Genomic DNA, 20,179 nt, shown 5'->3' with positions numbered 1-20,179 from the left:
AGTAGAAAAAAAGACATACATAATTTTATCTGTATGCCGCATTTCTATAGTTAAAACCATCCTCGAGGCAGGTTAAAACATGGGGGGGGGGGACCACACATTTACAAACCTAGCAAAATTAGTCATAAACAATATGGGCTCCTTTTCCACAGTTTTGCTCCCCAGCACGCCTGCAGTGGGGCAAGAAATCTTGGCTCATCTGGCCAGCATCAAGGGGAGGAAAAATTTCCTGGCCTGGCAAGTGTACGTCTCAAGAAGCAGAGCTGGTAGATCTGGCCACGGCCTTGAAGAATTCTTTCCTGCTCCCCGGTGCCCATCCAAGCTCTATATGGCCAGCAATCCCACCTCATCAGCAGTTTGGCTTGTGGGGTTGGGAAGAATTAGTGCTGAAGCTGGGCTCTGAATCACAGCTGGGCTAGTCTACAGCAGTAATCCAATTTAGCTTTGCAAGGAAAGAACCCATCATTCACCGAGAACAGGGAGTGAATGACAATCCAGCCGCATTCAGGCAATTGGAAATTGGAGCCGACTGGCGCTGTCAACCCAGAGTGATGAGGGGCTATAAAATCTGCTGCTGGCACCATCTGACTTTTATTGATTTCCTGGTTATCTCAAATGTCAGGAGAGTGCTTTGTGCGTGTCCCCCCTTTTTTTCTTTCAGTGTTGTCGTTAACCAGTTCTTTAAAAGCAAACTGCATTAAACCGACTTTAATCCCTTCTTTAACATGTTCGGTAGATAAAGGGAACACTCTGAATGCAAAATACCTGGATCTGCAGGAACGTTTCTTTCACACAATGCTGCTATGGTTCAGTCGGAGGTCTCTGGGCCAGGAGCGCAGACTGTTTCGAACAGCGCACTCCAAGAAGCACAGGGGCAGAATTTGCAGACCTTTGCAGGGCTGCCGGATCTCTAGAAACTTGGGGTGTGAGCGCCCAGGGTTGGCAACCGAGCCTAACACTGTAAGAAGAGCCTGCTGCATCATGCCAGTGGTCCATCTATTCCTGCATCCTGTTCTCACAGTGTCCACCCAGATAACTCCACGGGAAACTTGCAAGCAGGATTTGAGCACGAGAACCTTCTCCCCTTCAGCGGTTTCCAGCAACTGGGATTCAGAGACATCTCTGCCTCGGGCAGTAGAAGCAGAGCAGAGCCATCCTGACTAGGAGCTGGGCTTTTTTTTCCAGCAGGAACTCAGTTCTGGCACCTTTTAGGCCGGCGCCATTGCCATTTTAAGAGAACAAGGGTTCCTGGTGCATTCCAGCACCTCTTTGTATAGAAAAATAGCACTGGCTGGGAGCCTCTCCTCCACAGTCTTCTCTTATCCTCTTGTAGAGCCATTTATTTATCTTGATTACCATATTTTTCGCTCCATAAGACGCACCTAGTTTTTAGAGGAGGAAAACAAGAAAAAAAATATTCCGAATGAAACAGTGGATGTATGATTTTTGTGGTTCATGCTGTGGCCACAGACATGTGATTTGACAGTGAGTTTGGGGTAGCCCAATGCAAAAATCCTGAGGATCCATGTGGATCCGTGGTTTGCACCATTGTGGCCCCACACAACTGTGGGTGCATGGTTTTCTTTTGGTGCAGGTTGTAGCCATGGACATGCTATGTGATCTGATGGTGAATTTGGGGTGATCCAATGCAATAATCCTGAGGATCCGTGGGCTTTTACCTCCCCCCTCCCAGGCAGCCTCCTTTATCGCTAGCGTCCCTTATCTCCCGATCGCTTGCCGATCAGTTGCTTCCTTTCAACACCCCCTTCCCTCTTGTTTGCCTTAGTGTCTTTTCCTTAGCTGGAGCAGTTTTTTGTTCCTCCTTTTCTTCTAATTTCTCTCCTCATTGCTTGTTTTAGTATTACTGTCACCTCTCCTTGCAAGTTCGCTGTCTTTACCTCCCCGCTCCCAGGCAGCCTCCTTTATCTCTAGAGTCCATTATCTCCTTCCGATCACTTGCCGATCAGCTGCTCAGCAGCTTTGTTTCAACACCCCCTTCCATCTTTCTAAAAAAAAGAAGAAGCACGATCTGCTTTTCGCCCCTGGGTAATTCGGCTCCAGGGACCACGCATTCGCTCCATAAGACGCACAGACATTTCCCCTTCCTTTTTAAGTGCATCTTATGGAGTGAAAAATATGGTATATTCATATAACCAATAGACCACAGGGCGGTTTCCAATGCCCATCTAAGCTTGGAGCTCCTGTGTCAGCAAGTTCCATAGCTGAACTGTGTGCTGTGTGAAGAAGGACTTTCTTTTATCTTTCATCTGTTCTGAACCTTCCAACAAGCTCCTTCGGATGGTCCCAGAGTTCTAGTTCCGCTTTTTCATGTTACCAAACGCTTGCAAATTTTCAGAACTGCATAGCTCAGGAAAAAAAGTTTTTGAAGGCCCTTTTGTGGAGGGGTGGGGAGAGAGAGAAGGCACCTACACCTCCCTACACCCCACGGAAATATTGCATTTTCCCACAATGAGATGCCAAATGAGGCCAGACTTGTGGCGCTCTCTTGCCCTGAAAACAGAAGCATCTCCCGTGTGAGAGACAGACTGAAAAGTGGAGCTCTGTTGACTTCTGGGCTGCCTTGTGGAGACATTTGCCTCTCAGGAAATGCATGTTTTCCCTCTTTTGTTTCCTTTGCTCCATGTTTGCTTAAACAAAATGGAATCAACAGAGCACTTTAAATTACAGGAAGACAAACTGCCCCCTTTTTCTCAGGCGGCAGCTGTACAAAGCTCCAGCGAGCCTGTTGCTGTTCAAACAGAGGGCCCTGCCAGCCCTTCCTACTGGCAAGAGGCGAGGAGGCAAAGAGAGTGGATGGTGCTGATAGGAAACGCAGGTCCTAAACGCAGGCACTTAGTTGGACTTTCAGAGAATCATAGGATTGTAGAGTTGGAAGGGGGACCCAGAGGTCATCCAATCCAACCCCTGTAATGCAGGCATCTCAGCTAAAGCATCCGTGGCAGATGGCCACCCAACCTCTGCTTGAGAAGCTCCAATGAAGGAGATACCTCAGCTACCTTCTGAGGTAGAGCAGTGGAAGCAGCTACCATCTGAATAAGCATGATTGACTGCCAAAAGCCAGAAATTGATATATGCCACATATTCCGGTGTATAAGACAATTTTGGGGCCCAAGGGGCAGAGTGCAATTCGCTCCCCTGGATATTTGAGAGTGGAGCAGAAAAAAAAGCAATTTGACTTCTGCAGCATACAAATTCCCTCTTAAAGGGTTCTTTATGATTATAAAGCCATGGTTTTCCCAGTAGTGATGTATGGAAGTGAGAGCTGGACCATAAAGAAGGCTGATCGCCAAAGAATTGATGCTTTTTGAATTATGGTGCTGGAGGAGACTCTTGAGAGTCCCATGGACTGCAAGAAGATCCAACCTCTGCATTCTGAAGGAAATCAGCCCTGAGTGCTCACTGGAAGGACAGATCCTGAAGCTGAGGCTCCAAGACTTTGGCCACCTCATGAGAAGAGAAGACTCCCTGGAAAAGACCCTGATGTTGGGAAAGATGGAGGGCACAAGGAGAAGGGGACAACAGAGGACGAGATGGTTGGACAGTGTTCTCGAAGCTATGAACATGAGGGAGGCAGTGGAAGACAGGAGTGCCTGGCGTGCTCTGGTCCAGGGGGTCACGAAGAGTCGGACACGACTAAATTACTAAACAACAACAACAATTATCACAGATGAAAGAAGAAACAAGCGAATAGTAGAATTGGATGGGACCCCAGAGGTCATTTGGTCCTTGAAATGCAGGAATCTCAGCTAAAGCATCCATGACAGGTGGCCACCCAACCTCTGCTTGAAAACCGCAAACAAAGGAGAGTCCACCACCTTGCGAGGAAGTCTGTTCCACTGGCAAACAGCTCTTACTCTCAGAAAGTTCTTCCTAAGGTTTTGTCAGAATCTGCCTTTTTGATATGTGAATCCATTTGTACAGATCTTACCCTCCAGAACAGGAGAAAACAAGCTTGCTCCTTGAGATATTTGGAACTCCCTCAGCCATTCCTCATAAGGCTTGGTTTCCAGACCTTTGACCATCTTGATTGGTGTTCCAGGTCCAGGGGGTCACAAAGAGGTGGACACAACTAAACAACAACAACAATGATTCTTGCATTGCAGCACCAACCAGTTCCTGGCCGTCGGGGACATGCTCTTGTTCCAGCTCAACTGTCCAGCTTTGCTCCAACGCCGCCAGCGCTCCAGTTCTTATATTGCATATTATAATAATGCTGACTAGCCCAAATATATATATATAATTACCTACCATAATTACGATACAGTGGTGCCTCGCAAGACGAAAAGAATCCGTTCCGCGATTCTCTTTGTCTAGCGGTTTTTTCGTCTTGTGAAGCAAGCCCATTGACGGCTTAGCGGATTAGCGCTATTAGAGGCTTAGCGGCTTTTAGCGGCTTAGCGGATAAGCAGATAAGCAGCTTAGAAAAAGGGGGGAAAGGGGGGGAAAGTCGGGAAAACTCGCAAGACATTTTCGTCTTGCGAAGCAAGCCCATAGGAAATTCATTTTGCGAAGCACCTCCAAAACGGAAAACCCTTTCATCTAGCGGGTTTTTCGTCTTGCGAGGCGTTTGTCTTGCGGGGCACCACTGTACTAAATATATCAGTAAAGTTGTTCTGCTTGATGTTTAAAATGTTTATTTCTTAATTTTGGGCTCAAAAAAAACAGGGGTCGTCTTATACACGGAAAAATACGGTAAATATTGTTGTGGGTTTGCGGGGGAGGGCTGAATCCCTGAGTCCCTCCCAGTTCTAGGAGGCCTGTGCCCACTGAGGGTTAGAACATAAGAGAGGAAGAGGTTGCTGAAGTTGTCAGACCAGTTTCTTTGCAAGACGACAGCCTTCTCTGGCCACTAGAGTGACCTCAGCAGCATCCCAAAAGAATGAGCCAGGTTGCGAGAGTTTCAACTAAGTGACGGGGTCCTCTTAGCTAATGGGGGGGGCTTTTTTCCACCCCCTCCCCAAGCTGCTAGGTAGGAGACCATGAGCCAGAGTTTTGGGGCGTGAGCCGAGCTGGAAGCTGGAGACACAGAGTCCTGCTTGCTCTGTGTTGGACCCAAAGCTGGGACTAATGGAGATCTGTTGGGGTGATAATGCTGCAAGCCGCTCTGTCTTAGCCCAGAGTTGTCTTATTTGTGCAAATGGATCAAATCTATGCTTCCAGGTGCCATAAGAAAGCTGCAAAGATAGTGTGGGACAGTGAGCACCCCGGAAATGACCTCTTTCAGCTCCTGGAATAAGGTACAGGGTTATAAAGACTAGGACTAGCCGCCTGAGAAACAGTTTCTATTCAAATGCGATGTTGGTTTTAAACGCAGTGTTAGGTAGTTTCTAGGGACGCAGGTGGCGCTGTGGGTTAAACCACAGAGCCTAGGACTTGCTGATCAGAAAGTCAGTGGTTTGAATCCCCACAACGGGGTGAGCTCCCGTTGCTCTGTCCCTGCTCCTGCCAACCTAGCAGCTCAAAAGCACGTCAAAGTGCAAGTAGATAAATAGGTACCGCTCCAGTGGGAAGGGAAACAATGTTTCCTTGTGCTGCTCTGGTTCGCCAGAAGTGGCTCAGTCATGCTGGCCACATGACCCGGAAGCTGTACGCTGGCTCCCTCGGCCAGTAAAGTGAGATGAGCGCTGCAACCCCAGAGTCGGCCACGACTGGACTTAATGGTCAGGGGTCCCTTTACCTTTAAGGTAGTTTCTATGGGAGTATATTGGATTTAATTATGGGGTATCAGAGTTTTTAGGGGGCTAACCAGGCTGGGATAGCTGGGATAGCAGGCTTGTTGGTTTTTGAATGTCTGATGTAGATTTTTTCAATTTCATTGTTCTGTATGGGACAATGACAATAAAGATTATCGTATCGTAAAACCACATATCCTAAAGACACCGCAGTCTCCACTGAACCCCTGAACTCTCCCTGAGATAGGAGTGGCATGTGACAATACTCTAATAAACAAGATCTTGAAAATCCAGTGGCTGGTTGTAGCCAAGAGAGATATTCTTCCTCCTACAGTGCCTCCTGGCATGTCTTGCATCCACACTTCAGTGTTTCACCTTTTTCCTCTGCAGGGAGTTGCGGAGGCTGAACTGGAGAAGGACATTAGCAGGACCCTGAAGTTCATGATCCGGTCAATTCGGAAGGAGGTTGGTGTGTCCTGCGTGTGGGGTGTTGGGGCCGGAGAGGATGTTCTGGGATGTCAGAGGCACTGCTATTCATGTCTGGGCTCAGGTTGCCCTCCTGTTTATTTTTATTTTTATAATTTTTATAAGATTTTCTATTTTACAATTTTAAATACTCAAACATCCTTGCATTATCAGTGACTTCCCTTCTTCTCTTTGCATAGTTCGTTTTGCATACCATAAATCTCTGCATATTTAACATAGATGAAACCATTCAGTATCCCATTATTACATCCATCAAAACTTATTTACATGGTTGAATTTATCTTAATGCCGCCAGTGTTTTCAGCTGTACACAATTATTTCCAATATATTCAGCAAATATTTTCTAACCTTCTTTAAATGTATGTTCTTCTTGTTCTCTTATGTTAAGTCTGCAAGCTGCGCATATTCCGTCAGCTTAAGTTTGCCATTCTGCTTTAGTTGGGACCTCGCTTGTTTTCCATTTTGGGGCCAACAAAACACAGGCCACAGTGGTATCATACATAAATAACCTTTTTTGACACCTGGGAATTTCTGTGTGAATTATCCCCAACAGAAAGGACTCTGGGGTTGTTGGGGGAGGGCAGGGTTTGGAAAAGTACTTTTAAACATCTTTTTCAACTCATTATGGATCGTTTCCCAATACTATTTTACCCTTTTACAAGTCCACCGCATATGAAAAAACATTCCCTCGACCTCCTTGCATCTCCAGTTTAATAGGTGTGTTTAGTTTAATGGTGGGCAGTGCCTTATGAGCTCCAAAGGTGATACAGAATGGAGGGGGCTCCGTCAGACTTTGCCCCTCCACGTGACTGCTGAAGCTGAATTGCATCGTGCAGATTTGGCCGAACCTGTATCATGACCCCCCATTTTCTTTTTAAAAATCATTGAATTTTATTAATACCAAAAGAGAAAGCACGTTCTACCAAAACAGAACCACACAAAAATACCCTATTATTTACACAAACACAAATCCTCCCCCCCCATTCCCCTCACACCACCTTGACTTCCCTCCACCACACCACAACTACCTTACTTTTAAATTCTGTATGATCCTTGCACTCTTTAGATTTTGAATTTTTATCTCTTTATAACATTCCTAGATAATGTTGTGCTTTCCGCTTTACTCCTTTAATCTAAACATATCATTGTATCATTTTTATTTGGGCTGAAATATGCAGCCTTCGAATGGCTTAAAAGCTGGGTTACGTTTGCTCAGATTCATTTATTTTTTTGATTTTCTCTTGAGAATGCTGAGCTAAGTGGCCCATCAGTTCTGACTCTAGCACAGGGGTAGGCAAGCTAAGGCCCAGGGACCATATGCGGCCCAATCACCTTCTAATTCCGACCCGTGGACAGTCCAGGAATCGGCGTGTTTTTACATGAGTAGTATGTGTGCTTTTATTTAAAATGCAGCTCTGGATTATTTGTGGGGCCTGGTGTTTTTACATGAGTAGAATGTGTCCTTTTATTTAAAATGCATCTCTAGCTTATTTGTGGAGCATAGGACTTCGTTCAATTTTTTCCCCCAAAATAAAGTCTGGCCCCCCACAAGGTCTGAGGGACAGTGGACCAGCCCCTGCTGAAAAAGGTTGCTGACCCCTGTTCTAGCAGATCTCTTTCCCTCTTCCAGCTCCTCTCCACCTCACCTCTTTGCCTCTTCTCCACCAGCTTGACTTCTGATCATTCATTCAAAACGCTTTCCTTGCAGGACAAGATAAACGGCCCTTCGCTTGATATCAGGAAATGCCGGGAGCGAGGTGAGAGAACACAGCAGCCGGGCAGGCGCTACAGCAGTTCCCACGTGATATGGGGTGCATGCATTTGGGCGTGGGGTGCAAAAGGGGAGAAGGAAAACCTTTTGCTCCCTCCCTCATCATGTGCTGGTCCCGTGGGTTAACCGTGAGGCAAGGTCCGAGTCCAGGTCAAGGGTGCAGTCCGTCAAAGCTGAAGCTGGGTCCAAAGCAGGGAGTCGGGTGAGGTCAGGAGCTCCAGCAGGACAGGGTTCAGGCAGGAACTAGCTACCAACAGTGTTGCTCCCGCAACTTGGGACTGGGGCTGGCTGGCTTTTATCTACCCCAAGGCATAGGGCGGCCCCAGTCCACAGGTGACTCGCCTCTCCTGGCCTGGAGGCGAGCACTCCTCCTGCGGGAACTTAGTTCCCTCCGCCTCTCTGCCCTGAGCCTCTGCAGCTCAGGAGAGGCTGGAGGGTTACCAGACCCAGAGGCAACCTCACCTTCCTCTGATGGGGCTGAGAGTGGAGCACCTGCAGGCAATGGGTTCTCCATCACCTCAGGAGCCAGAGCAGACTCAGCTGGTGCCTGCACCTGAGGATCCAGCACGGGTGAGGACCCTTCAGGCTCAGAAGGCGGGGAATTCTGTGCAGGCTGGGATCCCTCAGGTTCAGCCTCCGAGTCCGAATCGGACTGTGCAGTGGGAGATTCAGGGCAGACAAAATAAGAAACTTGCCAAGTGCCTATGGCACCCAAAGGGTGACCCCTTAATGACTGTTGCAGCTGGCTCCTCTTGCACGTTGTTTATTATCATTATTATCATTATTATCATTATTATCGTTATAATCATTATTATCATTAATTGAACCACGGGTCTCAGGATGGTTCACAGAATAAAATCAAGATATAAAAACCACAACATACCTAATATATGGTTACCAGAGGTCCCCATTTCCCGGGGACAGTCCCCGGATTTACAGATTTGTCCCCGGACAAAATCCGTCAACGGTATGTCCCCGGATTTCATTTGATGTCCCCGGACTTATATTTTAAGTGTTGTAGATTTATTAGTAGGGAAAGAGCGCTGCATGATTGGTTCAACAGCACAAGACACATCACACGGGGACTTCCAGCGAGGCAAAATGGCGGGCGTCACGGCAGCGAGCAGCTCCTGAAACCAGCCAGAGCCAACTGCGCTACCAGACTGGCTCCAGGCTGCTGAGACTGCTGCTGCCGAGGGGGAACCGGGGACGCCCGGCGCGTCAACAGGGGGAACTGCTGACACACCCACACACACCCCGTGACCCAAATCGAGCCGGGAGCAAGAGCACCCGGCCGACTGCCCAGCGACGCACCGGGGCCAGGAAAACCCTGGAGCTGATGCAGGGAGAAGGAGAGGAGAAGGAAGAGACAGAAAGAGAAAGTTAAGGGAAAAAAGGGGGAGCCCTGAACTTGTCGCGCCACTGCCGCCGCCGCCAAGATGGAGAGGTAGGAGAGCACCAGGAGGGCAAGGACACTTGGCTGAGCCCAGGCCCGGCCAGAGCCTACTCCACAGTAGGTAGCACCCCAAAAGGGCAGGCCAGGACCCAGAGGAAGGCCGTGCGACAGAGGAGACCACAGAAGAGATTATTTTTTAATTTAATAATAATAATAACTTTTTTTCTCTTTTCAAAAAAAAAAGGGGGGGTCCCCGAATTCTTTGAAAAAAATCTGGCAACCTTAACCTAATAAAAACAAAAACAACAACCCAACAGCCCGCCCCACCCCACCCCCACAAAAAACACATTTTAAAAGAGCACAAGCCAAAGTTTGCGAACATCCGGCTGCCGGATAGTTTCTGGTCCCAGTTCAAAGCGCTGGTTTTGACCTATAAAGCCATAAAAGGGTCAAGACCGCAAAAACTTCAGGACTGCTGCTCCCCATATGAACTGACCCGGACCCTGAGATCATTCTCTGAGGGCCTCCTTCATGAGAGGTCTGGAGGGTGGCAGCACAAGAACAGGGCCTTTTCTGCAGTGCCTCCCTGCTTGTGGGATGCTCTCCCCAGGGAAGCTGCCCTGGCACCTTCATTATGCACCTTTAGGCACCAGGCAAAAAATTTCCTCTATAACCAGGCTGATTGACATCCAGTGCCCTTTTAAATGTGTTGCGGGAGGAGGGATTATTGGTTGAGTTTTCTTCTTACACTTGTACCTTCGTTCTCAAACTTAATCCGTTCCAGAAGTCCAAAGCGTTCCAAAACCAAGGCGGCCTTTCCCATAGAAAGTAATGCAAAATGGATTAATCCATTCCAGACTTTTAAGAACAATTCCTAAAACAACAATTTAACTTGAATCTTACTATCTAACAAGACCATTGATTGATCCATAAAACGAAAGCAATAAACATTGTATTGTAGTCACACAATCAATCAATCAATGACAAAAACAAAACAAAAAAGCCGCAAAAACAAAGTGGCAAAATAAATAGGAAAAAGAGACAGACCTCAGTGTAACACTGAAAACGGAAGCATAACACTCAAAACGGAGCACATTCAGCTTCCAGAAAAAGTTCACAAACTGGAACACTTACTTCTGAGTTTGCAGTGTTTGGGTTCCAAGTTGTTTGAGTACCAAAGCATTTGAGAACCAAGGTACCACTGTACTGGCTTTTAGGGTATGGTCCCTAACAGGTTGGGCATTAAAAAGGTAAAGGGACCCCTGACCGTTAAGTCCAGTCTCGGACGACTCTGGGGTTGCGGCGCTCATCTCTCTTTATTGGCCAAGGGAGCCAGCGTTTGCCTGCAGACAGCTTCCGGGTCATGCGGCCAGCATGACTAAGCCGCTTCTGGCGAACCAGAGCAGCGCACGGAAACGCTGTTTATCTTCCCGCAGGAGTGGTACCTATTTATCTACTTGTAGTTTGACATGCTTTCAAACTGCTAGGTGGGTAGGAGCAGGGACCGAACAATGGGAGCTCATCCCATTGTGAGGATTCGAACTGCCGACCTTCATGAATAACATTAAATAACAGTAGCGACGTGCTCAATCTAAGCAAATTAGGCAGTGATCGCAGCTGACTAACTGGACCCCATTCCGTTCTTCCTCAACAACATAGGGGCGCTTTCAGCTTGCGATTTCCCAGCTTAATTTTCCTGCTCAACAAGTATGAGTGTTCAGTGAATTTAAACTCCTGGAGGGAGAGTCCGTTCCAGCCCTTGCAAGTGTTGACTGTGTCTCCTTTGTCCATTTTGGTGATCCCAGAGCCTTAGATCTCAAATCACACATTTGCAGAGTGTGATTTGAGAATTATTCAGGGGAGAGAAAACAGTTTGCATGTCGCGCCACGCTTGATGGTTTGCAGACGGATGCAAATGAAGTGTAGGAACCGAGAGAGAGGCTCCTTGCGCAAAGGTATTTGCTGTGCAGAAACTTTGGGTGCTTCTAGATGATCTGCTTGTTGAGTATTCAGCCTGATTTGTTAGCAGGGAGATTAGATGTTGTTGGTTGTTTAATGAGCATGCATTCCGATTTGTTTGTGGGGAGGTTATATGCCATTGCCTCAAGCAAGTCTTATCCCAGGGCGTTTCTCCATTACTGCAATGCCCAATCTCTAGGGAAAGTGGGTTTCTTGTGCAAGACCTTCCAGTCAATTCTAATTATGCAGCCTGAATCTGTTGTTTATATGTGATTGAATCAGAAAAGGGCAACCAAAATCATAAGACGATGGAGCAACTCTCCTCTGAAGAAACACTGAAGCATTCAAGATATTTTAGTTTAGAGAAAAGGCGAGTGAGATAGAATTTTAGAAAATGATACATGGCATGGTTAGAGAGACGCCCTCTCTCATAGCACTAGAATTTGGGAACATCTGATGAAACTGAATGTCAGGCGATTTAGGAAAGACTTTTTGTGGTTTTTTAAAGGACATATTCATGCAGCACATAGTTAAATTACGGAACTCAATCCCACAGAAGGCAAAGATGGCCAGCAACCTAGATGATGATGATGATGATGATGATGATTTATTTATACTCCACCCATCTGGCTGGGTTTCCCCAGCCACTCTGGGCAGCTCCCAACAGAATATTAAAAACGCAATAAAACATCAAACATTAAAAACTTCTCTATACAGGGCTGCCTTCAGATGTCTTCTAAAAGTCAGATAATTGTTTATCTTCTTGACATCTGCTGGGAGGGCGTTCCACCGAGCGGGCACCACCACCAAGAAGGCCCTCTGCCTCGTTCCCTGTAAGCTCATTTCTCGTAGTGAGGGAACCGCCAGAAGGCCCTTGGAGCTGGACCTCAGTGTCTGAGCTGGACGATGGGAGTGGAGACGCTCCTTCAGGTCCGCTGGGCGGAGGCTGTTTAGAGCTTTAAAAGAAGATGAGATGAATTCATAAAGGAGAGGGCCATCAATGGCTGCCAGCCGTGATGGCTATGCTGCACCTCCACAGTTGGAGGCAACAGTGCTTCCAAATACCAGTTGCCAGAAAGCACAGGAGGGGAGAGGGTTTTTGGGTTTGAATCCTGCTTGCTGGTTTCCCAGAAGAAGCATCTGGGTGGCCACTGTGAGAGCAGGATACTGGACGCTCTAGGCCATTGGCCTGGTCCAACAGGCTCCTCTTGTCGGACTTGCGTTCACTACGACCGAGCTACTACTCTCCGGTCGAGTCCTTCAGAATCGCCTCCGAAGATAATTAACGAGCCTCTGATAAGCCTCCAGGCATGTTCCCCATTCAGCAGAGTTTCAAAGCGGCAGAAGTGACGAGATTGAAGAGCTACATTGCAAAGACTTTATTTCTCGCTATGCAGACAGAAAAGAAATATACGTGCTCTCTCTGTGAAAGCAGAGAGCAACTGAAAAACAAAGGAACAGGAAACCAGTAACATCACATCCGTCTCCTGTCTCCTATGAGACTTCCAACAGTCTGGAATCCCAGGAATGTAAACAGAGTCTTGTGACTCCAAGAGCATTGCACAGTGGAAACACACAGAAACCAACACCTCTTACGCTCTTATAAATCCCACCCACAAAATAGCGACTGTCTGGAAATGCCATTTTTTGCTCAGGCCCCACCTTTTGCAATTAATTATGGCCACGAAAGCATTACTTTCATTCCAATCTTCCTTCATTTGCACCACAGGAGGACTGCTGCAAGGACTTTCCGAAGACGCACCCTCAAGTTCTCTCCTGCCAGAGCCTGTGCTGCAGTACTATCTCCAACAGTTTCAAAAATCTGGATTTAGGTGAGTGGCAGGGAGGGGATGAAGCAGGAGTAACTGTGGCTCTCATTTGTGTAGGAATAGATTTAGACAGTAGGAGAGGATTTATTGTTTAGTTCTTATCCTTCCTTGTGAGATCAGCAGAGTACAATCCTTTGCATCTTGGGAACTAAGACAAGGTTGACTAAACCATCTAGCGACAATAATCCATGATGCTTTAAGACAGACTGTGTTTTCCTGGTATTACCTGTTTTCTCCCCCTTAAAAATAGCAATCACACTCCCATTGTTTCGTGAAGAAATAAAAGTAGTATTTACTTACATAACCCAGGTCTTGAATTAGTACAAAATATACAGTGGTACCTTGGTTGTCGAACGGCTTGGCTCCCGAGCAAATCAGCTCCCAAACGCTGAAAACCCGGAAGTGAGTGTTCCAGTTTGCAAACGTCTTTCAAAAGCCGTACATCCGATGTGGCTTCCGCAGCTTCCCATTGAGTGCCGGAAGCTCCTGCAACCAATTGGAAGTTGCCCCTTGGTTTTTGAACGGTTCCGGGAGTTGAATGGACTCCCGGAATGGATTAAGTTGGGTAACCAAGGTACCACTGTATGTTCAAAAATAGTGTCTGAGCTGCAGAGAGAGTTCTGTGAGCAGCAGAGCTCGGACATGCATGTGGGGCCAGCTCAGAAGCATGATGAAGAAAGAAGAGGCTGACCGGGCAGAAAAGGAAGTATGTAGTGTCACAGCTTCCTGCCAAGGCAGCCAAAGGAAGCCATCTCACAAGGTTCTCTCTAGCAAATTTAAAGGAAAGCTCTGTGACCCTCCGCCCCTTCATGTGCATGTCTGGCACAGTGTGAATTGTTGGTTTGACCAGGGCCATCTGACCCATAGTCTCCAGGGGTGTTGGGGGCCAGGCTCTCAGAGGCGCCAGGCCGAGAGTCCGGTGCCCGGGAGTTGAGCCCACCCATTGGTTGGAGCATCGCGTCAGGCTCTTCTGCTGCGGGCAGCTCTGCGCCGCGGGTTCGGGGGCAACCGAGCCAGCGAGACACTGAGGCGGTCGGCTGGCTGGGGGACTGGGCAACCGGGAGGAGCCGCCAGCTGGATCTTTGCACCCCAGAGCCGCATATGCTTAACATAGCCCTGGGTTTGATGGCAATATGGTCCCACAATTAGGTCTGGAGGGCACTTCGCCTTGGCACAGCATGCTCTCCCGTTCTTCTGCGCAAGGACTGCAATGCAGCTTGTACTTTGGAGCGCCGGTATTGTTAGGATATAGTTCCGTTCCACCGTAAAAGAGTACAGGCATGACTGTTGTGTGCCACATGCCTGTTTACTTTCAGCACAGATCTGCTGGGAACTTCCGTTTGTATAGAGCTTTTGCTTTTTGCTGTTTTGCTGGAGACGAAGGGAAGCAGATATGTTTTTTCCTTTGTTCCTACTGCTGAATAAAAGCTGTAAATATGCTTACACATTTCTCTGCCTGCCTCTTCTGCTGTGAGAAGATTTATTCACTCTGCTGACAGAGCGTGCATGGGTCTCTAAATGTATCTGAGGCTCGTGCCGCTGATTGATGCTGTTCCAAGGGAGACCGGTGATCGTCCGGCTGCCGGCCGGTGGCTGGAGCCAGCTTGGGGCCAGATGCCCCCGTCTCCCCGGCAGTATCCCAACAGGCATTGCATGTGATGGGGCTCTGTGGGGCTCAAGGATTTCTGATTCTTTTGCGGTGGTTAACACACTGCAAGGGGTTGAACTGGATGGTCTTTGGGGTCCCTTCCAACTCTACGATTCTGTGACTGGCCTCTTATGAGCCTCCTTCTCCCCTTCGCCTCTTTCAGAGGACCACTGAACTGGTACCGAAACATGCAGGCGAACGTGCGCTGGGGATCCCGTGCAAGGAGCTGGAAGGTAAGGGATGGAGAAGAAGTGACTCCCTTGATTTTCCCACCCTCTTGCCCTGGAACAAAGCTCCAAAAGGTCACCGTAAACCTCTAGCTGGCCAAATGCAGTAGATCTTCATCGGAAGGTTTATCTCCAGCGCAGATTTTGCCAACCTGGCCCCCTTCAGCAGCTGGAGGGCACCAGGTTGGCACAAGTCTTGAGTGAGCAAGTTGGCATGGGCAGCCTTCCATTCAGGAGAGGAAAACGCACATGAAAAACAAGGAGGGAGATGCTCTCCTAAGTCATTTTCACTGCTAAAATCTTTCTCTTAGATTTCTTGGCCAAAATCCCTCTTGTGTGTTTACTATTTGAGGATAATACTTAATGCATCTGACAGAGCGGGCCGTTCCTGTCCACAAAACCTTATTCCCCCCAAACAACCTATTAGTCTTTTAAGGTACCACGTAACAAACCCAGAAAGCACAACCGCTACTCTGGAATTTCCACCGTATAACCCAAAATATTGGGGTTGCTCGCCTACTGCTGCTGCGTGGAGACTTTGCATATCCGAAGAGACACTGTTCCTTGCCTATAGGGTTTGGCAGCTGCACACAAGCCAACTCTCCCCTGCCCATCTCTGCAGCACGTAAAATCATGCCTGGCTAATCACTGCTTCAAACTGGCCTCCATTCCTTTTGTATCTTTGAATCTACAGATCAGAGTTCCTGCTTTGATGGTCACTGCTGGGGGGGATGTAGTCCTGTCCCCGAAATTGAGCAAAGGCATGGAAGAATGGGTGAGTGACTAGTGCTGTCAGCCTCTGCAACAGGTGGGTGGTGTTTGCCCGCGGATTCACCGAAGCTGCAGGGTGCTGGAGCCGAACTGCCCTTCTCAAACATCCTTTCTGTCTTGTGGCCTTCCAGGTTGGACTGCTGTAATGCTCTTTACGTGGGGCTGCCCACGAAAGAAAAAAGGAAGCTGCCGATGTTGTTCGAAACTGAGCTCAAATGAAGTTAAAGGCGTTGAACTACACAATGCCCCTTCCTCTTGCCATCTGTAGCAGCTTCCAGTTCATTTGATCTTCTGTAGCCCTAAATAATAATAATTATTATTATTATTATTATTTATTATTATAATTATAATAATTATATAATAATTATTATTATATTATTATTAATTATTATTATAATTATAACTATATAATAATTATTAAATTATTATTATTATTATTATTATTATTATTATTATTATTATTATTATATTTATATTTATATCCTGTCCTTCCCAGCCGAAGCCGGGTTCAGAGCAGCTAACAACAGTAAAATAATACAGCATTCTATTCATTATAAAATCAGTCCAAATCAAATTCATGGCAACCATTGGGCTAGAGTTCTGTGAGGATTACGAAAGGAGGGGGTCAGACTGTGCCTTGGCCAAAGGCCTGGCGGAACAGCTCTGTCTTGCAGAAAGATGTCAAGTCCCGCAGAGCCCCAGTCTCTTGTGACAGAGCATTCCTCTGGATCGGGGCCACAGCCGAAAAAGCCCTGGCTCTGGTTGAGGCCAGCCTAACCTCCCTGTGGCCCGGGACCTCCAAGATGTTTTTGTTTGGAGACCGTAAGGTCCTCTGTGGGACATGCCAGGAGAGGCGGCCCCATAGGTACGAGGGTCCTAGGCCGTATAGGGCTTTAAAGGTTAAAACTATGGGTGGCTTCTCCGTGGCAAAAGATCACGAGCGGAGAGGAGTCGACAGCAGGAATTGAAAGCTGGGAGGGCAGTGCAGTGCTCCTCTGTTAAGAAGCTGAGGAAGAACACGGAAATGGCTCCAGGGAAGCCAGCACAGGGTGATGAAAGGAGGGGAAAGGCCACGGTTCTGACTCTGGCGCAACTGCCCTGAAAGGGGGCAGTGACAGGGCCCCCCAGGCTGCCTCATTGCTTGCTTGCCAGTCAAATAGCACCTCTCCCTGCAACTTACATCCTTATTTCATATTTTCATAAAATGTATACACCGCTCGATTGTAACAAAAACCTCAAAGCGGTTTACAAAAAAAAGATGAAGGAATAAAATGATCACTAAGAAAAACGAACAAGAAAGCTAAAATAACAACAGACTGAAAACTGATTAAAACTCACACCAACTTTCTAAGCATCCGGACAGGCTTGTCTGAACGAATATGCTTTTAGTAGATATTTAGTATTATTATTATTATTATTATCATCATCATCAACATCCTACGGCTGGCCTGGGTCGTAACCCGAGTCTTGTCTTTTCAGATTCCACATCTGAGCCGTGGGCACATTGAAGAGTGCGGACACTTCACGCAGATGGAGAGGTAAACATGGAGCCCGCTTCCCCTCCTGCAGTTTCCAGCAACTGCCATTCAGAAGCAATTCTGCCTCACAACTATGGAAGCGGAACGTAACCACTGTGTCTAGCAAGCATTGGTAGCCTTTTCTTCCTCCGTGAAGTTGGCCAGTCCTCTTTTAAAGCCCTCCAAGTTGGTGGCCCTCGTTGCCGCCGTTAGTGCTGTGTAAAGAAGGACTATTTTCTCAGTCCCAAATCTCCCAACATTCAGCTTTGTTGGCTGCCCACGAGTTCTGGCGTTAGGAGGGAGGGGAGAGAATCTTCTCCTGTATCCACTTTCTATTGTAAGTTACGGAGGTGCTGTGCCTCTCCGGTCCCGTTTGGCTCCTTCCCATCAGGGAGAAACCAAAATTGACAGCTGCATGTCCCTATTCTTCCCAGTAGAGCGACGTGTGCCTGCAGACCTCTGGGCCACTGTAGTGATGGTGCCCTCTAAACCAAGCCTCAGTCCCCAGCTCCCCTCACCAAAGTTTCCGTTGCACCAAGTTTTTCCATGCCTCTGTCTGTGTGTATGTGTGCAAAGAGGTGTTTTATTTCTTCCATGAACACCCACCCTGCCTCATCCCCTTCCTGCCCCCATTGTTCATCCGCGACTCATAAACCTCCATCTCATCCTAATATCGCAGCAGCTGTAAAAAAATAACCCAACTATCAACGCTGTCTAGAAGACCATTAAATGAGCCGCTGGGTGGAATTGCCTTTCGGCAGAGACATCCCCCCACTGACGGAACAATAAATTCCGGTGCAGGATGAATAAATCGGGGCGGGAAACGGGGACAGCTCAGCTCTCAGTAAGGGTCAGAGTCGTCTTTCTTTCTTGCCCGCTCCCAACCCCCACATCAAACTTTACAAGGAGGTATAACATCTTGCCAATTTAAACGACATGGTGGAATATTCTCCTGGATTTATGGGGCGGGAATTAGAGTGGTGGGGGGTGAACACAGTTGTAAAGGGCACATGGTATCTAATCTGCAGGCGGATGCAGCACCTGGGCAGAAAGACCGCTATGTGCATGTACAGAGGAGAGAGTATTTCTTAATGCAGCACACAGTTAAACTGTGGAACTCCCTGCCACAGGAAGCAACCTGTTGTTGTTGAGTTGTTGAGCATCCATTCTTCGGCAATCAGCCTTCTTTATGGTTCAGCTCTCACTTCCATATATCACTGGGAAGCAACCTAGATGGCTTTAAAAGAGGACTGTGCAAAGAGGAGAAGAGGGCTATCGATGGCTCCTTGCTTCAGTGGCTGCGCTCTTCATCCACCATTGGAGGCAGCGACGCTTCTTAGTACCAGTTGCCAGAGACTTCTCTTGTGCTCAGATCCTGCTTGCGTGTTTCCCAGGGGAGGCATCTGGGTGGCCACTGAGAACAGGAGGCTGGATTAGGTGGAGCCCTCAGTTGCCCTTCTCTGCAGCCTCCTGTATGCCAAGCCAGGATGTGTGCCGGCAGTGTGACAATGCCCCTTGCTTGTCTGGGTTGGAGATGGCAAAGTGTGTGTGTGTGTGTGTGTGTGTGTGTGTGTGTAGAGTCGTACCTTGGTTCTCAAACACCTTGTGACTCGAACATTGTGGCTCCCGAATGCCGCAAACCCGGAAGTAAGTGTTCCAGTTTGTGAACTTTTTTCGGAAGCCAAACAGACTTACGGAACAGATTCCTTTCGAGAACCAGGGTACGACTGTATAAACCTCTGGAATGTACCCTGCTGTTCAAATATATGAATCGCATCCATTGCTCCTCTCACTTTGCCCCTGGCCACACGCACTACTGGCGAGGGACTCACAAAAGGGTTGCCCATGAAGGCAGGCAGCCCTCCGTCGGAAAAGGTTTCCCCACCCTGGTGTGAAGAGTTAGCCTTGCTGGCTAGTCTTAGCCATTCCCTCAGTTGCCCAGAGCTGGATTGTGGTGCAAGGCTTTTATCCCTGCCTAATGCCTAAAGGACGCGGGTGGCGCTATGGGTTAAACCACAGAGCCTAGGACTTGCCGATCAGAAGGTCGGCGGTTCGAATCCCCACGACGGGGTGAGCTCCCGTTGTTCGGTCCCAGCTCCTGCCAACCTAGCAGTTCGAAAGCACGTCAAAGTGCAAGTAGATAAATAGGTACCGCTCCGGTGGGAGGTAAACGGCGTTTCCGTGCACTGCTCTGGTTCGCCAGAAGTGGCTTAGTCCTGCTGGCCACATGACCCGGAAGCTGTACGCCGGCTCCCTCGGCCAATAAAGCGAGATGAGCGCCGCAACCCCAGAGTCAGCCACAACTGGACCTAATGGTCAGGGGTCCCTTTACCTTTAATGCCTTTCCGAGGTCACCAGTGCAGGACCTGGAGGGATACAAAGGGATGAAACCGCTCTTAAGAGTTGCAGGCTGGACGTTCAGAAAGGCTGGAGCCATTTGCAGGCACCTGGTTGAAACATTCCCCACAAAACTTCGAGTCTACCCACCAAGTACCTGCTGCCCCTGCCAACTGAACCAAGGGCCCGGTAACTTACCTTAAGACAGAGCAGGGGGGTATACAGAGGCAGAGTCTCCGAGCCCCACAGTCTCATCTGCACCCCCATCCCTGCTGGAGAAGGGACTGGAACTTCCAGGATCTTTGGCAGGCAACCGGAGAGGATGCAGAATGGGACCTTTTTGCTCCTGTTTCACAGTGAGCTAGGCCAGTGACTTGGTGTGTCATTCAGACTGGGACTCATATTTAAGCTTCCACACCAACGGCGAGATACAGCTCATAAGGAGAGAGGCTTGTCAGGAGGTCCTGCACACGAGTAGGAGTCCGGCAGAGACACAAGCCCGACTGGCAGATTCTCTGCTTCCTGATCAGTCGTTCAGGAGATTC

General features: G+C 48.1%; 1 protein-coding gene and 1 long non-coding RNA gene across 3 annotated transcripts in view; one reads left to right on the top strand and one right to left on the bottom strand.

The window, feature by feature from the left end:
* The window catches only part of LOC310842150, a 237,583-nt gene that overhangs the window by 203,942 nt on the left and 13,462 nt on the right, over positions 1-20,179 (bottom strand). The window lies entirely within an intron of this gene.
* The window catches only part of EPHX2 (epoxide hydrolase 2), a 97,221-nt gene that overhangs the window by 74,152 nt on the left and 2,890 nt on the right, over positions 1-20,179 (top strand). Inside the window, exons 13-18 of the mRNA XM_083733464.1 lie at positions 6,084-6,158; positions 7,888-7,936; positions 13,035-13,137; positions 14,946-15,015; positions 15,704-15,784; positions 17,260-17,318. Of these exons, the coding sequence (XP_083589590.1) occupies positions 6,084-6,158; positions 7,888-7,936; positions 13,035-13,137; positions 14,946-15,015; positions 15,704-15,784; positions 17,260-17,318 (437 nt within the window). The remainder of the gene's footprint in view (positions 1-6,083; positions 6,159-7,887; positions 7,937-13,034; positions 13,138-14,945; positions 15,016-15,703; positions 15,785-17,259; positions 17,319-20,179) is intronic.

Source organism: Podarcis gaigeae, assembly GCF_964106915.1.
Source record: "Podarcis gaigeae genome assembly, chromosome: 3".
Classification (NCBI taxonomy): Eukaryota; Metazoa; Chordata; class Lepidosauria; order Squamata; family Lacertidae; genus Podarcis; species Podarcis gaigeae.
Note: the sequence above shows the minus strand (reverse complement) of the source record. Positions and strands in the feature narration are given on the sequence as shown.